The 20,654-nt window shown below is 49.6% G+C and overlaps 1 protein-coding gene and 1 pseudogene across 1 annotated transcript; both read left to right on the forward strand.

Annotated features, from left to right (window-relative positions):
* The first annotated feature begins 4,534 nt into the window (after nucleotides 1–4,534).
* Nucleotides 4,535–5,494, forward strand: LOC149914626 (olfactory receptor 14C36-like). Its single transcript, XM_090126691.1, has one exon. It carries the CDS (start codon nucleotides 4,535–4,537, stop codon nucleotides 5,492–5,494), a length of 960 nt encoding a protein of 319 aa, XP_089982817.1.
* Nucleotides 5,495–9,775: 4,281 nt separating this feature from the next.
* On the forward strand, nucleotides 9,776–11,485 carry LOC149914627 (uncharacterized; annotated as a pseudogene).
* Nucleotides 11,486–20,654: the final 9,169 nt, after the last annotated feature.

A 20,654-nucleotide genomic window follows, 5' to 3' on the forward strand; every position in this document is an offset into this window, starting at 1 on the left:
GACACACTGCCCACATGGGACTTGGGCCTCACGGCATCCTTGCACCCCATGCAGAGTCTGGCAGCTGCTGTGCCCTGGTCTTTCATTTGACATCAGACAAACCTCCATCCCACTGCCCCAGGAAGGGCCCTGAGCCAGCAGGAGGGAGGGACACGATCTCCCTGCCAAGGCTCTGGGGATCAGGCCTTGGCCTTTCTGCTTCACAAGACAAAGGAGGCTTTGCTCAGCATCACAGCCACCATCCCAGTGCCTTAGTCTGCCTGCAATCATGGCTTCCAATTATCTGCTCTTACAAGTCCCTGGGGAAGCTGGCTTGTCCATGGCCCTCAGTGGGGCCCATTAATACTCCAAGAAACTTCACTGTTCCTTCTGACTTTGTACTCTTGAGCACTTTGTGCAATCTTATTTCTGCACTGGAGGTGATGGACACTGCAGCAAATGTCCCCTGGGGCCCATTACAACCTGAAGAGCCCTCCTGTGCCTTGTGCCTTCCTGTCATCTTCTTCAGGTGTTCAGAACTTGTACAGCAAACTGGACAGGTATCTGGAGACATCTAAAAGAGGAAGAGAAAACAGGCATTAATGAAGTCTATTTAGTTAGTTAGTTATTGTTCAGTTTAAACAAGAATTTAAAGCAACACTTTGCAACTGATATTGACCCAGGATGTCCCCTAATGAGCTCTGCTCTGTCACTGTGTGGACAGATCCCCATCAGGCTTCCGTTTTCCTTGCTGGACAAGCCCAGCTCCATCAGTCTCTCCTCACATGTGAAGTACTCAATCCCCAGTCACCTTGAGTGAACTTTCCCAAACTCACTTTGTCTTGCTCTCATCAGCCTTGTGTTGGGGATCTGAACTGTAGAGGCAATGCTCTGGATAATGCCTTCCCTCCATCTTCCACCCATTATCTTCTTCATATTAAAAAACTGGAAACTTGATTTCTTACCAGATTTCCAAATTCTGAAACAAGGAAGAATAGTTATTGATTACAGGAGATACTAACATTAAACATTTGGAAGGAATTCTTAACATTTCTAAGATCATGATTGTGAGGCATGGAACAGCTGTGGAACAGGTAGCCCAGAGAAGTGGTGGATGCCCCATCCCTGGCAAAGTTCAAGATGTCAAGGGCCCCAAGCATCCTCATGTACTGGATGACAGCGCTGCCCACAGCAAGGGAGCTGAAACTGGATGGTCTTTTAGGTCCTTCCGATCCAAGCCATTCAAGGATTCTGTGGTTCCTGTCAGTCTCGTCCAACTCAGAATCCTGTTTGCCTAGGTATTCCCTGATCACCTCTTTTTTCACCAAGGACACATCTGCCATGCACCAACAATTCCCACCTGTCTCTGCCTCCTAGGATTCCAAGAAGACCAGACAAACTAATAAACTGTGAGGTCAGGAAGGAAATGAGTATCAGAGACTTTTCCATGTCCTGTCTCACCATGTTCCCTACACCATTCTACTGTGGGCCCACATTCTCATTAGCCTTTCTTTTGTAGACTACATATTTCTACAAGCCCTTCTTGTCTGTGATATGCCTGGGCACATTCAATTGCAGTTGAACTCTGACTTTCCTAGACTCATCTCAGGAACACTGGACAAAGTCTCTGCATTGCTGCCACTTCTTGTTTCCATTTCCTGTACGCTTCCTTTCTGTGTTTGGGTTACAGCAACACAATCAATTCACAATAATGCAGGATTTCTGACATCTTAACTTGCCTTCCTCTTCCTCGGAATGGAAATATTCTGCTTGGAAGCCAAGTTGCTTAGATAGTTGCCACATTTTTTGACCCTATTCCCTCAGTGCCTTTCCCTGCTGTTCTGTACACCACAGACACTTGAAGAAGCCAAGGTGTGCTCTCCTGAAGCCCAAAGGTGTGAGCTTCTCATTTGCCCTCCCTTCAGATTCCTCAGCTCCACCATCCCATGGCCACTGCAGACCAGCTTCTCTTTCACATTCACATTCCCCATCAACCCTTCCTTGGCAGTATGAGATGCAGCAGAGCACCTCTGCTCTTTGGTTCCTCTATGGCTTGGTCAAGAAGCTGCCAGCTGTGCTCTCCAGGGTTCTTCTGGATGGTGCATGCCCTGCTCTGCTGTCCCTGCAGCAGACACTGCAGTGGAAAAAGCCCCCAAATGGGACAAGGGCCTGACAAAACGAGGCTCCCATCTGCACGTAAAGGGCACCTTCCACTTGCTCTTCCTGATCAGGAAGCCAGGAACAGACACCGTTGGTCTCCTCTGTTTGCCATTGCCATTGCCATTCACTCTGACCTGGCTGCTCTGCCTCCCCCAAGATGAGCTCAGTGCACTCTCTGAAAGGGCAGTTGCCCTTCCTTGTCTCTTTTGGAAGCCATTTCACCACATCCCTGAGATCCAAACAAGACCTCAGGTCTGCAACTCTTCAAAGCTTTCGAGCCCAGCATGTGCTGGTGTTCTCAATAGTGAAAAAGCACAGAAGAAAACAACCTATTCAGGATGGGTCATTGGATTCAGTGCATCCATGGTCTTTATGAAGATGGCACAAAGGCATTGGATCCACTGTGGGGCATCAAGTTGACTAAGCAGCACAGACACTCCTGGATATGTCTTTCCTGAAGGCCCTGTGCTGCATTTGCAGCTGCATATGAATGTGCTGGACAGCCTGGAGAACTGGCATGACATGACATGACGTGGCTGCTTCTGACACCGTTTGCTTGAGAGCCCATAGAAAACTGAAGTGTTTTCTGTTAAACAATACAGATGTGTGTCAGCTCTGTCGTGCCTTGAGCTCCAGAATATTCAGCAGATGTAGAACAGAGGAAGATCTGCCTCTTCTTTTGAGAGCTCATCCATTTAGTCAGCTGCACACCTCTGCATGCTCCATGGAGAAAAGTGAAAAAAGACACACAAGTGCCATAAATTGCCATCAATGCAAGGGTCTGATATCATTTAGGATGGCCAAGAATATCTCCATCCCCTCTCTGGCCCTCAGCTGATGCTCAGGAAGGAAAGGAGGTGTCCAAGTCAGGGATTTCCCACGCACTTCCCAAGCACTAGCACACATCCAGGAGCACCCCAGGCACCTTGGTCATCACCCAGGGCCTGTGTGTGGGCAACTGACTCCCCGCTGAAGGACCAAGGACTCGGAGCAGGAGCTCACATGCAGGCAACTCCTTGTGCACATCTGAACTGAACCAGAGGAATCCCTGAAACTCCTGTTGGTCCGTGGGGAGCAGAATCTGATTTCAGCCCCAGAGTTTCCAACTAGCGATGAAATGCCTGCACTGCCTCAGCTGGATCAGTGCCCTGCCCAGGGGAAGTCCATCCTTCCTGACCTTCTCAGTGTGTCCTTTTTGTTTCAGCAAACACTCTCTAATCATATGTCTGGAATTAGTCACTGTCCACTGGACGTTTGGTGGTTAACTAAGCAGATTTCAAAGTAAAGTCATGACACGGTTGTTTTTCAGGAGCTGTTGGCCATGGAGATGCAGGGACATCTCAAGGGAGATTACCTGGGGAAAAAAAAATCACATCCTCTGTTGCTGAGTTGGGCCAGGCTCCTGGGACACAGGAAGCTCCTACAAGGGGGCAGTGCTGCAGAGAGACAGCTGTGCCCAGGAGCAGCTCTTCTGCACAGCACAGCAGGGCTGGGGGCATGATCCGCAGGTGACATGAGGATAGAAGAGAGAGGAAGGAGAGTTACAGTCTGTGTGGAGTGTGAGCAGGCTGTGAGCTCACTGAAGGAACACTGCTCACAGCCATAGACACGGTAAGTCTCTGGCTGCAGGCAGTGCTGCTGCTTTTACTGGAGGGATCACTAAATCAGGGACTTCCCATTGCAGATCAGGATGCAGAGAGTCTGTGTTTCTTTATGATGAAAATGACTTGCTCCATATGAGGGCTTCCCCCCTCAGGGCAGGGGCCTTCAGCTGCCACAGCTTCTGCCTGGGGCAGGGGACTCACAGATTCACTGCATGCCAGCATGTTTCTAAGGACACTGTGCAAGAGGAGAGACAAGGCAGGGGAAGGGAGAGGACTGGAGGCAGAAATCTAGATGGGGCTGTTCACTTAGAACACATCCCTGAGACTCCTGATTCACACTATTCTCACTCATTCTGTGACCAGTCACACAATGTGCATTCAGCCTCTCCTCTCTTGAAGGATAGAACAAAATTACCATACTGTCGTATTCTCCAGACATGAATAATGAAATTAACCTGCAGTCGGGCAGCTTTCTCTAACAGAAATGTAATGGCACATAGGATGGGACTGGGTGCTTTAAAAGCAGTTGGGTTAAAGACAGGGAAAGAGATGAAAATATCCAGGGAGATGGGATAAGATTAAAAAATGAGAAAAATATATAAGCTGCATACTCGTCTTCTGCTTATGGAATGCTAAACTTCATGAAATTAAATTGAAGTTATGGAGCTAAATGAACATTGTGCAGAGAGAAAGAAAAAAAAAAAAAAATTATAGCAGAAGGAGTGCCTCTGAGAATGATCTTGACATTATCTTCTGCACTCTGCACAGGACTGCATGCCCAGGAACTGCAGATGCCCAACAGCAGCTCCATCAGCGAGTTCCTCCTGCTGGCGTTGGCAGACACGCGGCAGCTGCAGCTCCTGCACTTCTGGCTCTTGCTGGGCATCTACCTGGCTGCCCTCCTGGGCAACGGCCTCATCAGCACAGCCGTAGCCTGCCACCACCGCCTGCACACCCCCATGTACTTCTTCCTCCTCAACCTCGCCCTCCTCGACCTGGGCTGCATCTCCACCACTCTCCCCAAAGCCATGGCCAATGCCCTCTGGGACACCAGGACCATCTCCTACGCTGGATGTGCTGCACAGGTCTTTTTCTTTTTCTTCTTCATCTCATCAGAGTATTGCATTCTCACCATCATGTCCTATGACCGCTATGTTGCCATCTGCAAGCCCCTGCACTACGGGACCTTGATGGACAGCAGAGCTTGTGCCACCATGGCAGCAGCTGCCTGGGGCACTGGGGTTCTCAATGCTTTGCTGCACACTGCCAGCACATTTTCACTGCCTCTCTGCCAAGGCAATGCAGTGGACCAGTTCTTCTGTGAAATACCCCACATCCTCAAGCTCTCCTGCTCACACTCCTACCTCAAAGAGATTTGGCTTCTTGTGATCAGTGCCTCTTTAGCATCTGGGTGTTTTGTTTTCATTCTTTTCTCCTATGTGCAGATCTTCAGGGCCGTGCTGAGGATGCCCTCTGAGCAGGGACAGCACAAAGCCTTCTCCACGTGCCTCCCTCACCTGGCCGTGGTCTCCCTCTTTGTCAGCACAGTCATGGTTGCCTACCTGAAGCTCCCCTGCATCTCCACCCGATCCTTGGAGCTGGTGGTGTCATTTCTGTACTCGGTGGTGCCTCCAGCAGTGAACCCCCTCATTTACAGCATGAGGAACCAGGAGCTCAAGAACGCGGTGAGGAAAATGATGCCCTGGTCACTTTTCAGCAGGCATAAACTTCACATCTGTCTCAACAAGTGACTCAGTCTGTGCAATAACAAACTTATGTTCCTTACTGATTATAATATTTATTTATGTTTATCACTTCATTTTTCTTTGCTGTTCATATATATGTGTGTGTGTGTAATTATCATTAGTGGTTACCATGGTCCTACACATATGTTTGGCTTCCTTCTACTTGTACTGAGGCATCACCGTGCTCTCTTTCTCCTGGAGCCCATAGGAACTCTGGCTCAGTGCTGCCTTTCTCACAGCCTCCATGTTCCACCTCTGTGTCTGCAGGCAAATGAGATGCCAGTGGGCACCGTGGAGCTGATATAGGCTTGATTAGCAAATGGGATCAATGTAATTGATATATTATTTATTAATTATTAGTTAATATATTATTTGAAACTGCACCTAACCCACAACACATGTTACTGTTATTCAATATAATATAAATTATTTCCAACACATACATCTGCTCACTGTTAGTTAGGATTTCACATCCTCTTCTTCCTTACCTATTTACTCTAATCCAAGTGATATGCCATGTTTCTATTTAATCTTTATTGTCTCATGTCCTGACTTTTTTTCCCTAATATTTAATAATAACTTCCCAAATTACCCCTGTGTACAAGTTGTTATTTCTGTTCTTGTTGTCAGACCCAGTCATTGTGTCACTGCAGCTCTGGTAATGATTCCTTTGCTGAACTCCAGACCATTCCAATAACAGCTCTCTGGGTACTGAAGGGAAGGTTGCTAAGTTACAGAAACACACTTATCTACCAGGTGCCACTTGTAAGCAAAGAATCAATCTAATAAACAATTTCTTCGTGTGTGCTGCAAAAAGATGTGTGTTTACTATAACACAGCCTTAGTCCTAGGATCTACAATGCTTTCTTTAGCTCAATATTACAAGGATCTAAATGAGAAATCAGTATTTTCCCCACAGTTCAATACATGTCCTGGTTCTTTATGGTCAGAATGATAATGTGGATGCTTTGTCAGTACATCAGTTACACAGAGTGGTACAGAAATCTCCCTGGACTTTTGGAAGTCCTTTGGCATGGTCCCACATCACTTCCTTATCTCTGTGGAGAGATGTCTGAGATGGATTTGAAGGGCAGAGTGTTCATTGGATAAGAAATTGGTTGGAAGGTCGCAGCCAAAGGACTGTGGTAAATGGCTCTCTGGGAAATCGGCTCCACCAGGTGGAGGCTGATCACAAGTTATGTCCACAGGGGTCAGCCTTGGGACCAGAGCTGTTCAACGTCTATCAGAGGCATGGATGATGAGACAGAGAGCACCCTCAGCAAGTGTGCTGATGTCACCAAGCTGTGTGGTGCAGTTGGCATGACAGAATGAAGGGGTGCCATCCAGAGGGACCTGGCCAGGCTTGAAAAGTGGGCCCAAAGAAACAGCATGAGGTTCAACAAGATCAAATGCCAGTTTTTGCACTTGTGTCGGGACAATCCCAGGCATGAGGGTTGAATTCCTAGAGAGCAGCCCTGAGGGGAAGGACTTCAAGATGGTAGATGAAAACCTTAACAGGAGCCAGCAGTGTGTGCTTGCAGCCTGAGAGGCCAACTGCACCCTGGGCTGCATCAACAGAGAGGTGGTCATCAGAGCAAGGGAGGGCACTGTCCTTCTCTACTCAGCCCTCAGAAGGCCCCATCTGGAGCATGATGTAAAGCTTTTAGAGAAGGTCCAGAGGAAAGCCACGAGGGTGATCAGAGGGCTGGAGGACCTCTCCTGGAAAGACAGGCTGAGGGAGATGGGAGAAGAAACAGCCTGGAGGAGAACACATTGCAGCCTTCCAGTACTCACCGAGAGCTCAGAAACACGATGGAAATCAACTTTTAACATGGGCAGATATCACAAGGTACAAATGTTTTAAATTACAAGAGTTGAGATTTAGATTAGAGACTGGGAGGATCTTTTCAGCGAGAGGGTGGTGAGGTCCTGGCTGTTGTGGTGTTGTGATTTTTTTTAATGTCAGTATTCCACACCAAAACATCATGTGAAGCAGTGGGAGTTAAAGAGTTAGCGTTCTGGTTCCACTTGCTGCCTTTTATGGGCATTTTGAGCATTCTGATGGGAGGGGAGGGGCAGAATTCCCTGGAGCACATGCTGTGAAGAGGAAGATAGGTGGAGATCTGGACCGCACCACAGTGGCTCTCCCTCAGGCCCCACTCAGTTTGCAGCAGAGAAGGGCATGTGCTTCCCTTGTACTATCGTGGGGACTCACACTTTGGGCACACTTTGGTTCAGTAGGATTTAGTAAATTACCATTCTTCCTCAGATCGTTGCTGTTGTGATCCATTTGTTAAACCCATCTACTAGCTCTCGGCCCTTCCACCTCTCCCAGAGTGCGTGGCCTCCCTGGGGCCTCCCTGCACCACCAGCATCACCAGAAAAGTGCCAGGTCTGGTTCGCTCCTCTGATTACTACCCATTCTTGATAGTTCAGGTAAGCAGTGATGAAATTGTTCAGGGAAGCCTGCGACCTATGCAAAAGGATTTCAGGGGCTAGGGCGAATGGCTGAAGGAGTGGCTTCACAAGTGGTATTTTTCTCTCTCCTTCTTCTGGGGTGGTGAGGGATGCAGAGCAGTCTAGGAAATGGCAGGCTTTGAATAAGTGGCAGAAAGGTTGGTGCCACCACAGAACTCTGGGTTCTTTGCCCATGGGGAGGACGGAAGAGAAAACTGGATGTGAATTGAGAGCAAATCTAAAGAAATGTGTGTGTAAAAACCAGAGTGAAGTATGGGTAAAGCACGTAGAGAAGTGTGAATAAAGCTGGACTAAAGTGTGAATAAACTTGAAGTGTGAGAAAGACCAGGAGCAAAGTGTGGGTAGACCAGGAGTAGAGCGTGAGTACACCCGGAGCAGGGTGTCAGTAAAAATCGGAGAAAAGTTTGAGTAAACCCAGAGTGAAGTGTGAGTAAACTTGAAGAAATGTTTCAGTAAACGCTGAGGAAAGTGTGAGTAAAACACACACACACACAAAATGTGAATTAACCCAGAGTAATGTGTGAGAGAACTTGGAGTAAAGAGTGAGGTGGGCATTTCAAGGATCCCTGCATTACATTTGTGATACTGTTGTGTGGGGAGGTGCAGCAGAAGTCATCTTCACAAAAGGAGAGCAAATAATCCAAATTCTTCTGCAAGCTGGTTTTGCTATTAAGCGAGGCAAAGTGAATGGACCTGCCCAGGAGATTCAGTTCCTAGGTATAAAGTGGTAAGATGGGCGTCATCACATTCCAGCAGATGTGACCAACAACATCACTGCTATGTCTCCACCCACTAGCAAGAGAGAGACACAGTCTTTTCTGGGTGTAGTGGGCTTTTGGAGACTGCATGTTCCAAACTATAGCCTTATTGTGCACTTCCTTCATCAGGTGACGCGGATGAAAAATGACTTTACATTTCAAAAGCAGCAGGCTTTTGAACAGATTGAAGAGGACATAGCCCGTGCCATGGCCCTAGGGCCAGTATGGCTGGGACAGGATGTAAAGAACATCCTGTACACTGCTGCTGGAGAGAAAGGTCCCACTTGGAGTTTGTGGTAAAGATCCTCAGGCGAGACCCGAGGATGATGCCTGGGATTTTGGAGGCGAGTATAAAGAGGGTCCAAAGAGTGCGACACTGCAACTGAGAAGGAGATCTTAGCTGCATATGAGGGGATTCGGGCTGCTTCTGAAGTGGTCGGTACTGAAACACAGCTCCTCTGGTGTGGGAACGTAAGGAAAAACTGTTCAGAGCAGCAGCTCTGGAGTCGTGGGGCTGCACAGAGCAGCAGCTGCGGAGCAAGATAAGCGGCATGAGAACCAAGGACACCTTCAGAAGAAGAAAGAACATCTCATGGCTCTGATTGGCTAAGCACCTGTGTGAACGGTTAAGGAGTGTTTTGCAGAATGCTCTGTTAACATGTATAAATAGAGTAGTGCTTAACAATAAAGCAGACAAATGCCACTTCAAGGGTATTAGAGGAATTTCCAATCATGAGCCTCGCTTTTGCAATATGTATGAGCTAATTACTTCATGTATAAATAGCCACGATATACTTAATAAATTTGAGACCTGTTGATCATGATAGCATGAGACTTGTCTCCTGTGGTCCTTTCTCCGACAAATGGTGACCCCGACGTCCGGACACCACGCTAAGAGAGAGGGACTACGTGGGGTTCGGGTCCCGCAGCTAGACGGACGCGACAGAGAAAAAATTTTTGTGGAACTCCACGCCCCGAGTGACCACAGCGGTGGGACTCGGCCGATACGTGCTGCTGAAGCTTGGAGGTCTGCAACGGTACCGACGTGAGTATGGACAGGCAAGCAGCATATGAATTATTTACCGTCTTCTTGAGGAAGCGGCAGTTTAAGGGAATAGATTTAGAAAAGGATCTCCCTGTATTGTTAAGCCATGCAGTTTCTTATGGTTTTTTTACGAACCCCCATTCAGTACACACTTTGGGAGAGTGGAGACGTTATGGGGATAAATTGTGGGAGTTAGTTTTAGATGAGGATAAGCCAGCAAAAAAGATGACTAAGTTATGGAAAGCGGTTCATAATGAGTTGTTGATGTCCCAGGCCGAGAAGAGGGCAGCAGCAAAACCTTGATTATGGGCTCAGCCATTACACCCCCCCTCCTCCTTCCTCTACGGTGCTAACTATACCGCCACCCGTATCTAAGCCCTCAGTGCCCCCATGCGATTCCCCGGACACTAGCAGCTCTGCATCTGCTGCAGGGGAGGAACCTCGGCGTATCCCCCCTCAAGTCTCTGTGCAGGTGCCACGGAACTCCGAACTTGTCCCAGGGGCCGAGTCAGACCTGGCAGAGGCTATAGTTCGGGGAAGGTGGGAGATGTGGTCCATGTTAGCCAAACAGGGAATGGAGGAGGGCGATGCTGACCTCTTACAGGTGGCAACGGAGCAGCTGGCGTTCCCGGTGGTATATACGCCCTCACCACAAGGGGGGATGAACGCTACAATCCATAATTTGGATTGGAAAATGCTCTCTCAGTTGTGCGCCACAGTAGGGTCTTATGGGGTGACTAGTGAGCCAGTTAAACAAATGCTAGACTACATCTTTAGTGCAAATACTCTCCTGCCTGCAGATATTAAGGCAGTAGCTAGGCTAATATATACCCCCATCAGCTGCTCTTGTTTAACGCCCACTGGCAGCATGAGGCTACAATATCCACCACAGTGCAAAGGGGTCCTGGGGATCCGCTAGCAGGGGTCACAGTTGATCATCTATTGGGTATTGGTCAATGGGTACGGGCGGAGGCACAGGCACTTGCTGGCCCTGATATTTGTCGGGAAAGTATGGATACAGCCAGGAGAGCCATGAATAAGATAAAAGCCCCTGGAGGTACACCTATGTATATGGGCGTAAAACAAGGACGGGATGAGCCGTTAGGTGACTTTGTGGACAAGATTATGGAGGCCATAAAAAGGGCTAATGTGTCCAAGTACATGCAGGGAGCTCTGCTTAGACAATGTGTATTGCAGAATGGTAATTCTTCAACCCGATCCCTTGTTAACACTATGCCTGGGGATTGGACGCTTCCAGACCTGTTAGAGAAGGCTGCTTCTATCCCGACGGGATCGCAAGCCCTGTTAGTCAATGCTTTGCAGTCGTTAGGGGAAGGGCTGAGAGAACAGGCAAGGGTTTTTCAGAGTCAGTCACAATCAGCACACTCACAGGTGTTAGCAGCCCTTGCGCCCCTCCAAGCGGCAGCCACGGCAGTCCCTCGCTCCTCCGACAGTTCCCGCATGAAGTGCTTTCGCTGTGGAAGTACGGGACACATTTGTCGTGAGTGCCGAGCAACTGGGATTTGGTGTGGCAAGTGTCAGTCCAACACGCATAACGCCACAGCCTGCCGTCGGAAGTCAGGAAACGGGAGGAGCAGCGCGAGCAGCGGCCGCGCCCGGACACAAATGGCCGCTGCAGCATCGACAACCCCCACCAACAGCAGCTCCAACCAGCCACCAGAGGGAGCCTCGGTTTGGACCTGGCAGCCTCAGTAGATGTCACTATGCTGACAAGCCAGCCCCATCGAGTGCCCACTGGGGTATTTGGTCCTGTTGTCATCCAGGGCCGAGAAACAGGAGGACTTTTGTTAGGAAGATCATCTGCAAGCATGATGGGGTTATTCGTATTACCTGGGGTGTTTGATGCTGATTTCCAAGGAGAAATCGTGATAATGGTATATACTCTATACCCACCGATAAAGATACAGAAAGGTCAACGATTGGTTCAACTCGTCCCGCTACCACAGTTATCAAAAGGACTAACGCCGGTGAGCTGTCTGCCAAGGGACCAAGGAAGCTTCGGTTCCACTGGAGGACTGACCCTACTCACCAGGGATCTTGCATCCCGTCCCAGAAAGTTGTGTAAAATATCCTACAAGGATCATAACGTTACTTTGATGGGACTGCTAGACACAGGCCCGGAGTGGATTCCTGCACGTTGGACTAAACCAGCCACAGCACCACAAGCTGGAGAGCGTCAGGAACCTACCGCTGCCTTTGGAGCTACTGGTCCGGCCGCACCGGGAATTCCTGCGCCACATCCTTGGGCCAAGATCGGTGAACGTTCAGACGCATGAGCAAGGAATAATACTACTTGAAGCTCTTGTAGAGTATCATAATCTGGGTCCAAATCATCACTGCTGTTGGAACTGTAGTGCTGCTTGGGGTTGTGGGGCGTGGTTTTTCTTAAATTGCGGGGGCTGTAACAGAATCAGCTGGGTACATCAGACACAGTTACGGGCTTTATGGTGTGGTGGTTGTGAAGCGCATTGGCAAGGAGACACCCCCGTGCGAGCTTTGGAGCACTACACAGGGGAGCCCCTATTCTCTGCAGTAAGAATTTTTGAAAGTGCGGAGCAGCGGGCCCTCGCCCACCTCCGCTGGGAGCTCACCCACCTGGTTGCAAGGGCCCAGGCCCTTTATCAGTCACACATCATAGAGACGCAGTGCGGTCAGCCTACACGGCACCCTACGGCAGCAGTTAAAAATGCAGGCCGTGGTCGTGCTGCTGGGCGTTACAACGCAATTCGTATATACAATCTGGGTACCCCCACAGCCTAAGCAGAACATTTGGGTTACAATAGCTAACAAGACAGGGCAAGAAGCCTTCTGCCTAGTGCTTTCGTCCCCTGGTAACCCTTTCTCCACCTGTCTGGTAGGTCTACCCGTGGATGACCCCCCATACCCGAATGCAACTTCCGGCTTCAAGCTATCAAATCAATCATATGCAGATACCTGGGACCAGGTGGTGCCCTATTTTCCAACTGCTAATCTAGAGCCCCAGGAATTAGAGATACTGGGCACAGTGGATGCTGACTGGTGTGTCTACTTTAATTGGACAAGTGTATACCGTGCCAGTCCGGGCAAATCGGGCGCCAATTATTCATACCCAATCACTGTTAATGCCAGCCATCCTGTATACCAAACCGCAACGGCATGGTGTAATTACACGAACCCAAAGGGATCTCTATCATCCAACACTCCTATCTCACTGCCTCATGGGATATTTCTTATTTGTGGGGACAGGGCTTGGTCCGGAATTCCCTCAAAGTTGGTGGGAGGACCATGCACTTTAGGTCGTCTAACCTTACTAACTCCAAATACCTCTATGATCCTACAATTACATAGAGAACACCGTAGATTAAGGTGAGCAATTCATGCATTCACACCAGAATGCAAAGACAATGTGGATTTTTGGTCTGTATCAGAACGGGTTTTTGCCTCTCTCCTTGCCCCTGGTGTTGCCGCTGCAAAGGCCCTAGCAGATCTGAATAAGCTAGGATGCTGGTTGGCTAAACAAACTAATGCAACATCACGAGCATTGTCAGACCTGCTAGTGGACATTGACTCAATCCACCATGCCACCCTTCAAAATCGAGCTGCCATAGACTTTCTGTTGCTTGCACAAGGGCATGGATGTGAAGAGTTGGATGGTATGTGCTGCATGAATCTCTCCAACCATTCCCGTTCCATTCATGCACAGCTACAAATCATGCAGACCCTGACAACCCTCTTTCAAGTAAATACAGGGTTTGGGCTTGATGACTGGTTGAAGGGGTGGAGTCTGGGGCCGTGGCTAACATCCCTGCTGCAATAATTAATAACTATTGCGCTTGTAATATTAGTACTACTGCTTGTTTTACCGTGCCTTTTTCGCTGCCTGCAAAAAGCACTTGCAAATCTTGTTGAAGCAAAATGGAATGCCTCTTTCCTAGTCCAAAAAGAAAATGGGGGAAATGTGGAGAGACTGACTGATGGAAGGGGGTTAAATTTTACCCGCTGCCTAAGGCTCACTAAAGCCTTTTGCAAACCACAACAGGAAAAATAAGCTCTAATCTAATTTTACCCATTGTTTAAGGCTCACCACAGCAAGATCGAGTCTCCATAGATAACCATAGTTAGTCAGCATGGGTTCATGGAGGGCTCTGGTGAGGCTGCACCTTGAGTACTGGGTCCAGTTTTGGGCCCCTCGCTGCAAGAAAGACATTGAGGCTCTGGAGCGGGTTCAAAGAAGGGCGACAAAGCCGGTCTGGAGGGGTCTGGAGCACAGGCCTGATGAGGAGAGACTGAAGGAGCTGGGATCGTTCAGTCTGGAGAAGAGGAGGCTCAGGGGAGACATTATTGCTCTCTATAACTACCTGAAGGGAAGTTGTAGTGAGCTGGGCTAAGGCCTCTTCTCTCGTGTAACTGGTGATAGGACTAGAGGGAATGGCTTCAAGCAGTGCCAGGGGAGATTTAGGCCTGACGTTAGGAAATAGTACTATTCTGAAATAGTGGTCAGGCACTGGAATGGGCTGCCCAGGGAGGTGGTGGAGTCACCAACCCTGGAGGTGTTCAAGGAACGTTTGGATGTTGTGTTGAGAGACACGGTTTAGTGAGAACTGTTGGTGATAGATGATGGTTGGACTGGATGATCTTGAAGGTCTTATCCAACCTTGGTAATTCTGTGATTCTGTGGTTCCTCTCTTTGCCATTTCCATTCGCTCTGACCTGCTCTGCCATCCCCAGGAAGAGCTCAGTGCACTCTCACAGAGGGCAGTCGTCCTTCCTTGTCTCCTCACCCATCCACTGTAAAGACTCTGTATCCCCCTTGTGCTGCAGTCCAGTTGTGGAAGCCATATAATTGTGTCTCTGTGGTCCAAACAAGAGCTCAAGCCTGAAACTGCACAAAAATTTCCGGCTCATCATATTTGGGTGTTTTCAACAGTGCAAAACACATGCCAATTGGGAAACATCATTAGATTTAGCATGGCTGAGGAGCGCATCTATGGTATTTGTGTTCAGAAGGTGGCACACAGGCATCGGACCCATTGTGAGGCTTGGAGTTGTCCAAGCAGCACAGACACTCTGAGGGCATGGCTTTCCTAAAGGCTCTGTGCTGCATTTGCAGCTGCATGTGAGTGTGCAGGACAGCCCGGGACACTGCCATGACTTCTGAGGCCCGTCACATGGGAGCCCATAGAAAACTGAGGTTTCATCAGATGAAGAACAAAGATGTGTGTCAGCTCTGTAGTGCCTTGAGCTCCAGAACAGGCAGCAGATGGAGAACAGAGGAAGATCTGCCTCTTCTTTTGAGAGCTCATCCCTTTCGCCAGCTGCATAACTGCATGCTCCATGGAGACAAGTGAAAAAGGCACACTCAGGTGCCCTAAACAAAGGGGTCTGTTGTCGTACAAGATGGCCAAGTATATCTCCATCCCCTCTCTGGCTCTCAGCTGATGCTCAGGAAGGAGGTGTCTGTCTCAGGGATTTCCCACACACTTCCCAAGCACTAGCACACATCCAGGAGCACCCCAGGCACCTTGGTCATCACCCAGGGTCTGTGTGTGAGCAACTGACTCCCTGCTGAAGGACCAAGGACTCAGAGCAGGAGCTCACATGCAGGCAACTCCTTGTGCATGCCTGAACTCAATCAGAGGAATCCTAGCTCCTGTTGGTCTGTGGGGAGCAGAATCCCATTTCCATTGCTGGGTTTCCATGTAGGGATGAGGTGCTTGCACTGCCTCAGCTGTATCACTGCCCTGCCCAGGGTTAGTCCACCACTCCCTGTCCTGGTCTGTGTGCCCTTTTTGTTTTAGCAATCACACTCTGGTAGGACTAAGTATGTCTGGAGTTGGCCACTGTCCACTGGACGTTTGGTGGTTAATTTAGAGTACAGTACAAAGATTTCAAAGTACAGTCATGGTGCTGTTGTCTTTCAGGAGCTGTTGGCCATGGAGACCCAGGGACATCTCAGGGGAGATCAGTGGGTTGGATAGAAATGGCATCATCTGCTGCTGAGCTGTGCTGGGCTCCTGGGACAGAGGGAGCTCCTACAAGTCGTCAGTGCTGCAGTGAAACAGCTGTGCCCAGGAGCAGCTCCTGTGCAGCACACAGCAGGACTGGGAGCATGATCTGCAGGTGACAGAGAGAAGGAGGGGGAGAGCTTGCAGCCTGCATGGCATCTTAACAGGCTGAGAGTCCACTGGAGGAGCATTTCTCACAGCCCTTGACAAGGTAATTTCTCATTGCAGGCAATGTTGTGGCTTTTTCTGCGGGGATCACTATGCTGGTGACATCCCATTGCAGATCAGGCTGCAAACTCTGTTTCTTTATCATGGAAAAAGACCTGCTCCAGCTGAGGGCTTCTGTGCTGCAGCATCAGAGCACAGCCCTGAGGGCTGCGTGTCCCAGGACGGCTGCAGGCTGTGCAGCCGGGGCTGCAGCCGGGTGCCCAGGGCTGTCCTGCAGAGCAGGTCCCTGCTGTGCCCCAGGGGCTGTGTGCCGGGGCAGGGACTCTGCCGCCTGCCAGGCTCAGCACTCAGCACTCAGCACTCAGCACTCAGCACTCAGCACTCAGCACTCAGCACTCAGCCTGCCCGGGGAGCTGCCCAGGACGCTGCAGGGAGACGTGTGGGGGGAAGCAGGGCAGGGCAGGGCAGGGGCCTTCTGCTGCCACAGCTGCTCCCTGTTGCAGGGGCTTAGAACTCCAGGGCACTTCTGAGGGCACTTTGCAAGAGGGAGAATAAGGCAGTTGTTATGCTTCAGGGTGGGCTTTCCTGACCCTGTGCTTTCTGTTTTCTCTTCACTTGGCCTTGTGGGAATGGAGTTTGTGATTTCAGAGAAGAGACTGAGACTCCAATACTATCACACTGAGAGTTACCAGGCCTCGCAGCAAATTTCTTTATTGCCCCTGCATCCATACAAATCACCATTGCCCTGTGTCCAGTGTCACCAGGATGTGTGTGACCTGACCCTTGGCACCTGCAAACACTGAGATTCCCGTGGGCCAAGAGGGGTTGGCAGGGCAGAGCTGTGCACACAGCGTCTGTAATGTACCTGTGAGCCCCAGGTAGGGTACGTGGGGACAGAGAAGCAGCTGCAGGCAGGGACAGCTGCAGGCGGCAGAGACATGGACAGGGAGGGAGAGAAGAGTGCTGACTGCAAAGGCTGGGAGAGGAAAATGGGCACCTCACTGCCATCCCTGCAGTGCACATAGCTTCCCTACAGCAACCCCCTGGCCTGTTTTCACAGTCAGCCTGTGCATCCATTCCTAGTGCATGAGAACTTGATTAAGAGTTGCATTAAGGGCTCAACTCTCTGATAAATGCTGACTTTAGGGCGAGGAATGAGCTGACTCTCTTTCTAGGACACCCCACGTTCTGGGCTTTTGACTCTGCTCCTGTGGTTCCTCCTGGGCTGAAGTCAGCCCTGCAAAATATTGCAGCTCTGCCACGGCAGCTCTGTGTTCTCCAGCAGCACCATGGAGAAGATGCCTCAGTGCTAAGGCCATGGAAATGCTGCTGGACGGCAGTGTCCCAGGAGAGAAAGGGAGAGCTGAGATCTTCCTCTGGTACAGTAAGGAAGACGAGAGACTTGGAGTTCTGCACAGCTAACCTTTGCTCTTACTGGCAACCAGAGTCTTGTCAGGTTAACTCCTAGAGTGTGACCATCCTCCAGTGGTGCAAACACAGAGCAGATCAGGTGGACCAATCATTTGGAAGTGCAGGGTATGCTCTTTGCCTCTCTGACATCAAAAGTGACACTGACACCTGAAGTGTCTCACAGTGATCAAGGATTTCTACCTTAAAAACACTTTTCATGAATGCTGGGGCAACTGAAGAAAATATATTGACAGAGCTCTGCTGTCCAGTTTTGAGAAATTTGTGGAAAGCTCCTTGATACCTCAGGTTTTTAATCTGAGATTACTCTGTTTTTAAATTGTTTTATTGCTGTAGAACAGAGCTGACTCATCCACAGCCTGCAGCAGAGTTCCTCGTACTCTGTGGCACCGTCAGCCAGCAGCAGCCAGAGTTGAGAGGTCTTGCAGAAAGGACGGAGGCAGTGTAGGAGGTTTCAGAAGTCACTGAGTACGGTTTGCTTGGAGAAATCTGGAGTAACATTTTCCCTTTTTTCCCTCCTCAAACAGGTGACTATGCCTTGAGGCAGCAGATGCCCAACAGCAGCTCCATCAGCGAGTTCCTCCTGCTGGCGTTGGCAGACACGCGGCAGCTGCAGCTCCTGCACTTCTGGCTCTTGCTGGGCATCTACCTGGCTGCCCTCCTGGGCAACGGCCTCATCAGCACAGCCGTAGCCTGCCACCACCGCCTGCACACCCCCATGTACTTCTTCCTCCTCAACCTCGCCCTCCTCGACCTGGGCTGCATCTCCACCACTCTCCCCAAAGCCATGGCCAATGCCCTCTGGGACACCAGGCACTGGGGTTCTCTATTCCCTGCTGCACACTGCCAACACATTTTCCCTGCCTCTCTGCCAAGGCAATGCCATCAATCAGTTCTTCTGTGAAATCCCCCAGATCCTCAAGCTCTCCTGCTCTGGTTCTTACCTCAGAGAAGTTGGGCTTATCATATTTAGTGCCTTAATCTTTCTTGCTTGTTTTGTTTTCGTTGTGCTGTCCTATGTGCAGATCTTCAGGGCCGTGCTGAGGATGCCCTCTGAGCAGGGACGGCACAAAGCCTTCTCCACGTGCCTCCCTCACCTGGCCGTGGTCTCCCTGTTTCTCAGCACTGCCACATTTGCCTACCTGAAACCCCCATCACTTTCTTCCCCATTTCTGGACCTGGTGCTGGCACTGTTATACACAGTGGTACCTCCTGTAGTGAACCCCCTCATCTACAGCATGAGGAACCGGGAGCTCAAGGTTGTCCTCAAGAAACTATTTCTATGTATGTTTTTTCAGCATTAATTATATCTTCATCATCTTCACATGATTACCACAAACTCAAGAAAAGCTGGGAATGGCATCATGTAATATTTCTTTTTTATTTTTTTTGGTTTTAATTTTTTTAATTCTTGCAATAGTTTTTACTCCACTTAAATAATATTATTAATTGATATTTCCCATGTACATTTGTTTTTTTTTCTTACTCCTGAAATCTTTAATATTCTTCAAGCACATGGCTGTTTGAGTAGATTAAAAATAATAATAATAATAAGAATGAAATTAGACTATCATCTGTATCTCAGAGAGCAGCCCTGCACACAGGAGGGCTGCAGGAACCAAGAGCCCAATGCCACACGTTGCAGCAGCCCTGGTGCCTGTGGGGCTGCCCCTCACCGCCCGCTGGGCGCTCCCTCTCTGCTGCCTTGGAGTTGTGCTGCTGCTTCCCTGGAGCCACGGCCATGGGCAGCAGCAGGACGTGCTCTTTTCAGTGCTGCTCTCTTTGCACCACCTTTGCACGCTGTTCTCCTTTCTCCTTGCACGTGTGTCAGCCCTCTGGTCCTGCAGACCAACAAAAAACACTTTGCCTGCGGTGTGCCTGCAGATAATTGTAGTGCACATATTAGCGTTAAAGCTGATGACTGTACCTGGACACCGGGTGTGTTTCACTGTTATCTAACCAGGAGCTCTGAATCTGGGCATGGAGAAGAGGAGGCTCAGAGAAGACCTTATTGCTCACTGTAACTACCTGAAGGGAGGTTGCAGTGAGCTGGGAGTCAGCCTCTACTCTCATGTAACTGGTGATAGGACTAGAGGGAATGGCCTCAAGTTGCTCCAAGGGAGATTCAGGCTGGACTTTAGGAAATACTACATTACCAAAAGGGTGGTCAGGCACTGGAATGGGCAGCCCAGGGAGGTGGTGGAGTCACCGACCCTGGAGGTGTGTAAGGAATGTGAAAACGTGGTTTTGATGGACATGGTTGAGTGAGAACTGTTGGTGATGGGTGGATGGTTGGACTGGATGATCTCGAAGGTCTTTTCCAACCTTGGTGATTCTAGGATTCTATGATCTCCAGACCCCTGGTCATCAAACTGGTCGAAGGAGCTCACCCTGACCAACATCAGGCAGTACTGCTTTGTCTGCAGATTATCACCTGCCTCATCTCTTCAACTACAGTCGTGTCTCTCAGGGAAGTCAGATGCAGCCCCTCTCTCCTCTCCAGATTCTCTGATTAAATCAGAAGCAAACCATTATGCTATGATGAGCAAACCATGCTATCTCCCAGTATGATGTCAGAATCTTTCTTTACCACTGTTCCCTTCCCTGCGCGTGAAGCAGCAATCTGCTGATCGTCAGAGGGCTTATTTTGCCATCAGAAGATGACTGTGGTCATCTGAAGGCTTTGTTGGTTGTCAGAGTGTTCCATTGATTGTCAGAGGTGTTCATTAACCATCAAAGGCCTCATTAATCAAGAGCGGGTGTCACTGGTCATCAGAGGGCGTCACTGATCATCAGGATATTTGAGGAGTCCATGGGTGTGGATATGCAGACCTTGTTTTAGGTGGCAGGGTAGGGGATAGGGGGACTGAAGGAAGATGAATAAAGCAGACCCAGAGGAGGGACAGGTAGCTGCAATAAAAGAGGGGGCTAAAGGAGAGTGATGTGATCGCACTGTGGCCATACAGAGGTAGAGCAAAGGGTGAAGAGTTTGGAGAAACTGGAAGGAGGATCTGGGAGAAAACAGAGGCAGGGTATTGAGGCTGCATGGCAGCATGAGGAGCTCCATCCTTCAGGACTTTGGAGCAGATGATGAGAGAGTGTGGAAGCCCACAGGGTTGTAGGTCACTGTGTGCATGGCATGGAGCTGGGGACCCCTCCCAGCACTTCAGGGTGGCCACTGCCAGGCAGGAACAGGTCCAAGCAGTCCCTGCTGAGCATGAGAACAAGGACACAGACACAGAGTGTAGCTTTGCTGAGGGATTTATTGATCATCAGAGGGTGTC

This window comes from Phasianus colchicus, chromosome 29, assembly GCF_987193195.1.
Source record: "Phasianus colchicus chromosome 29, bPhaCol1.hap1.1, whole genome shotgun sequence".
NCBI lineage: Eukaryota > Metazoa > Chordata > Aves > Galliformes > Phasianidae > Phasianus > Phasianus colchicus.

Excerpts from the sequence above, each read along its gene's own strand:
- LOC149914626 (XM_090126691.1), top strand. The coding sequence starts at position 4,535 with ATGCCCAACAGCAGCTCCATCAGCGAGTTCCTCCTGCTGGCGTTGGCA.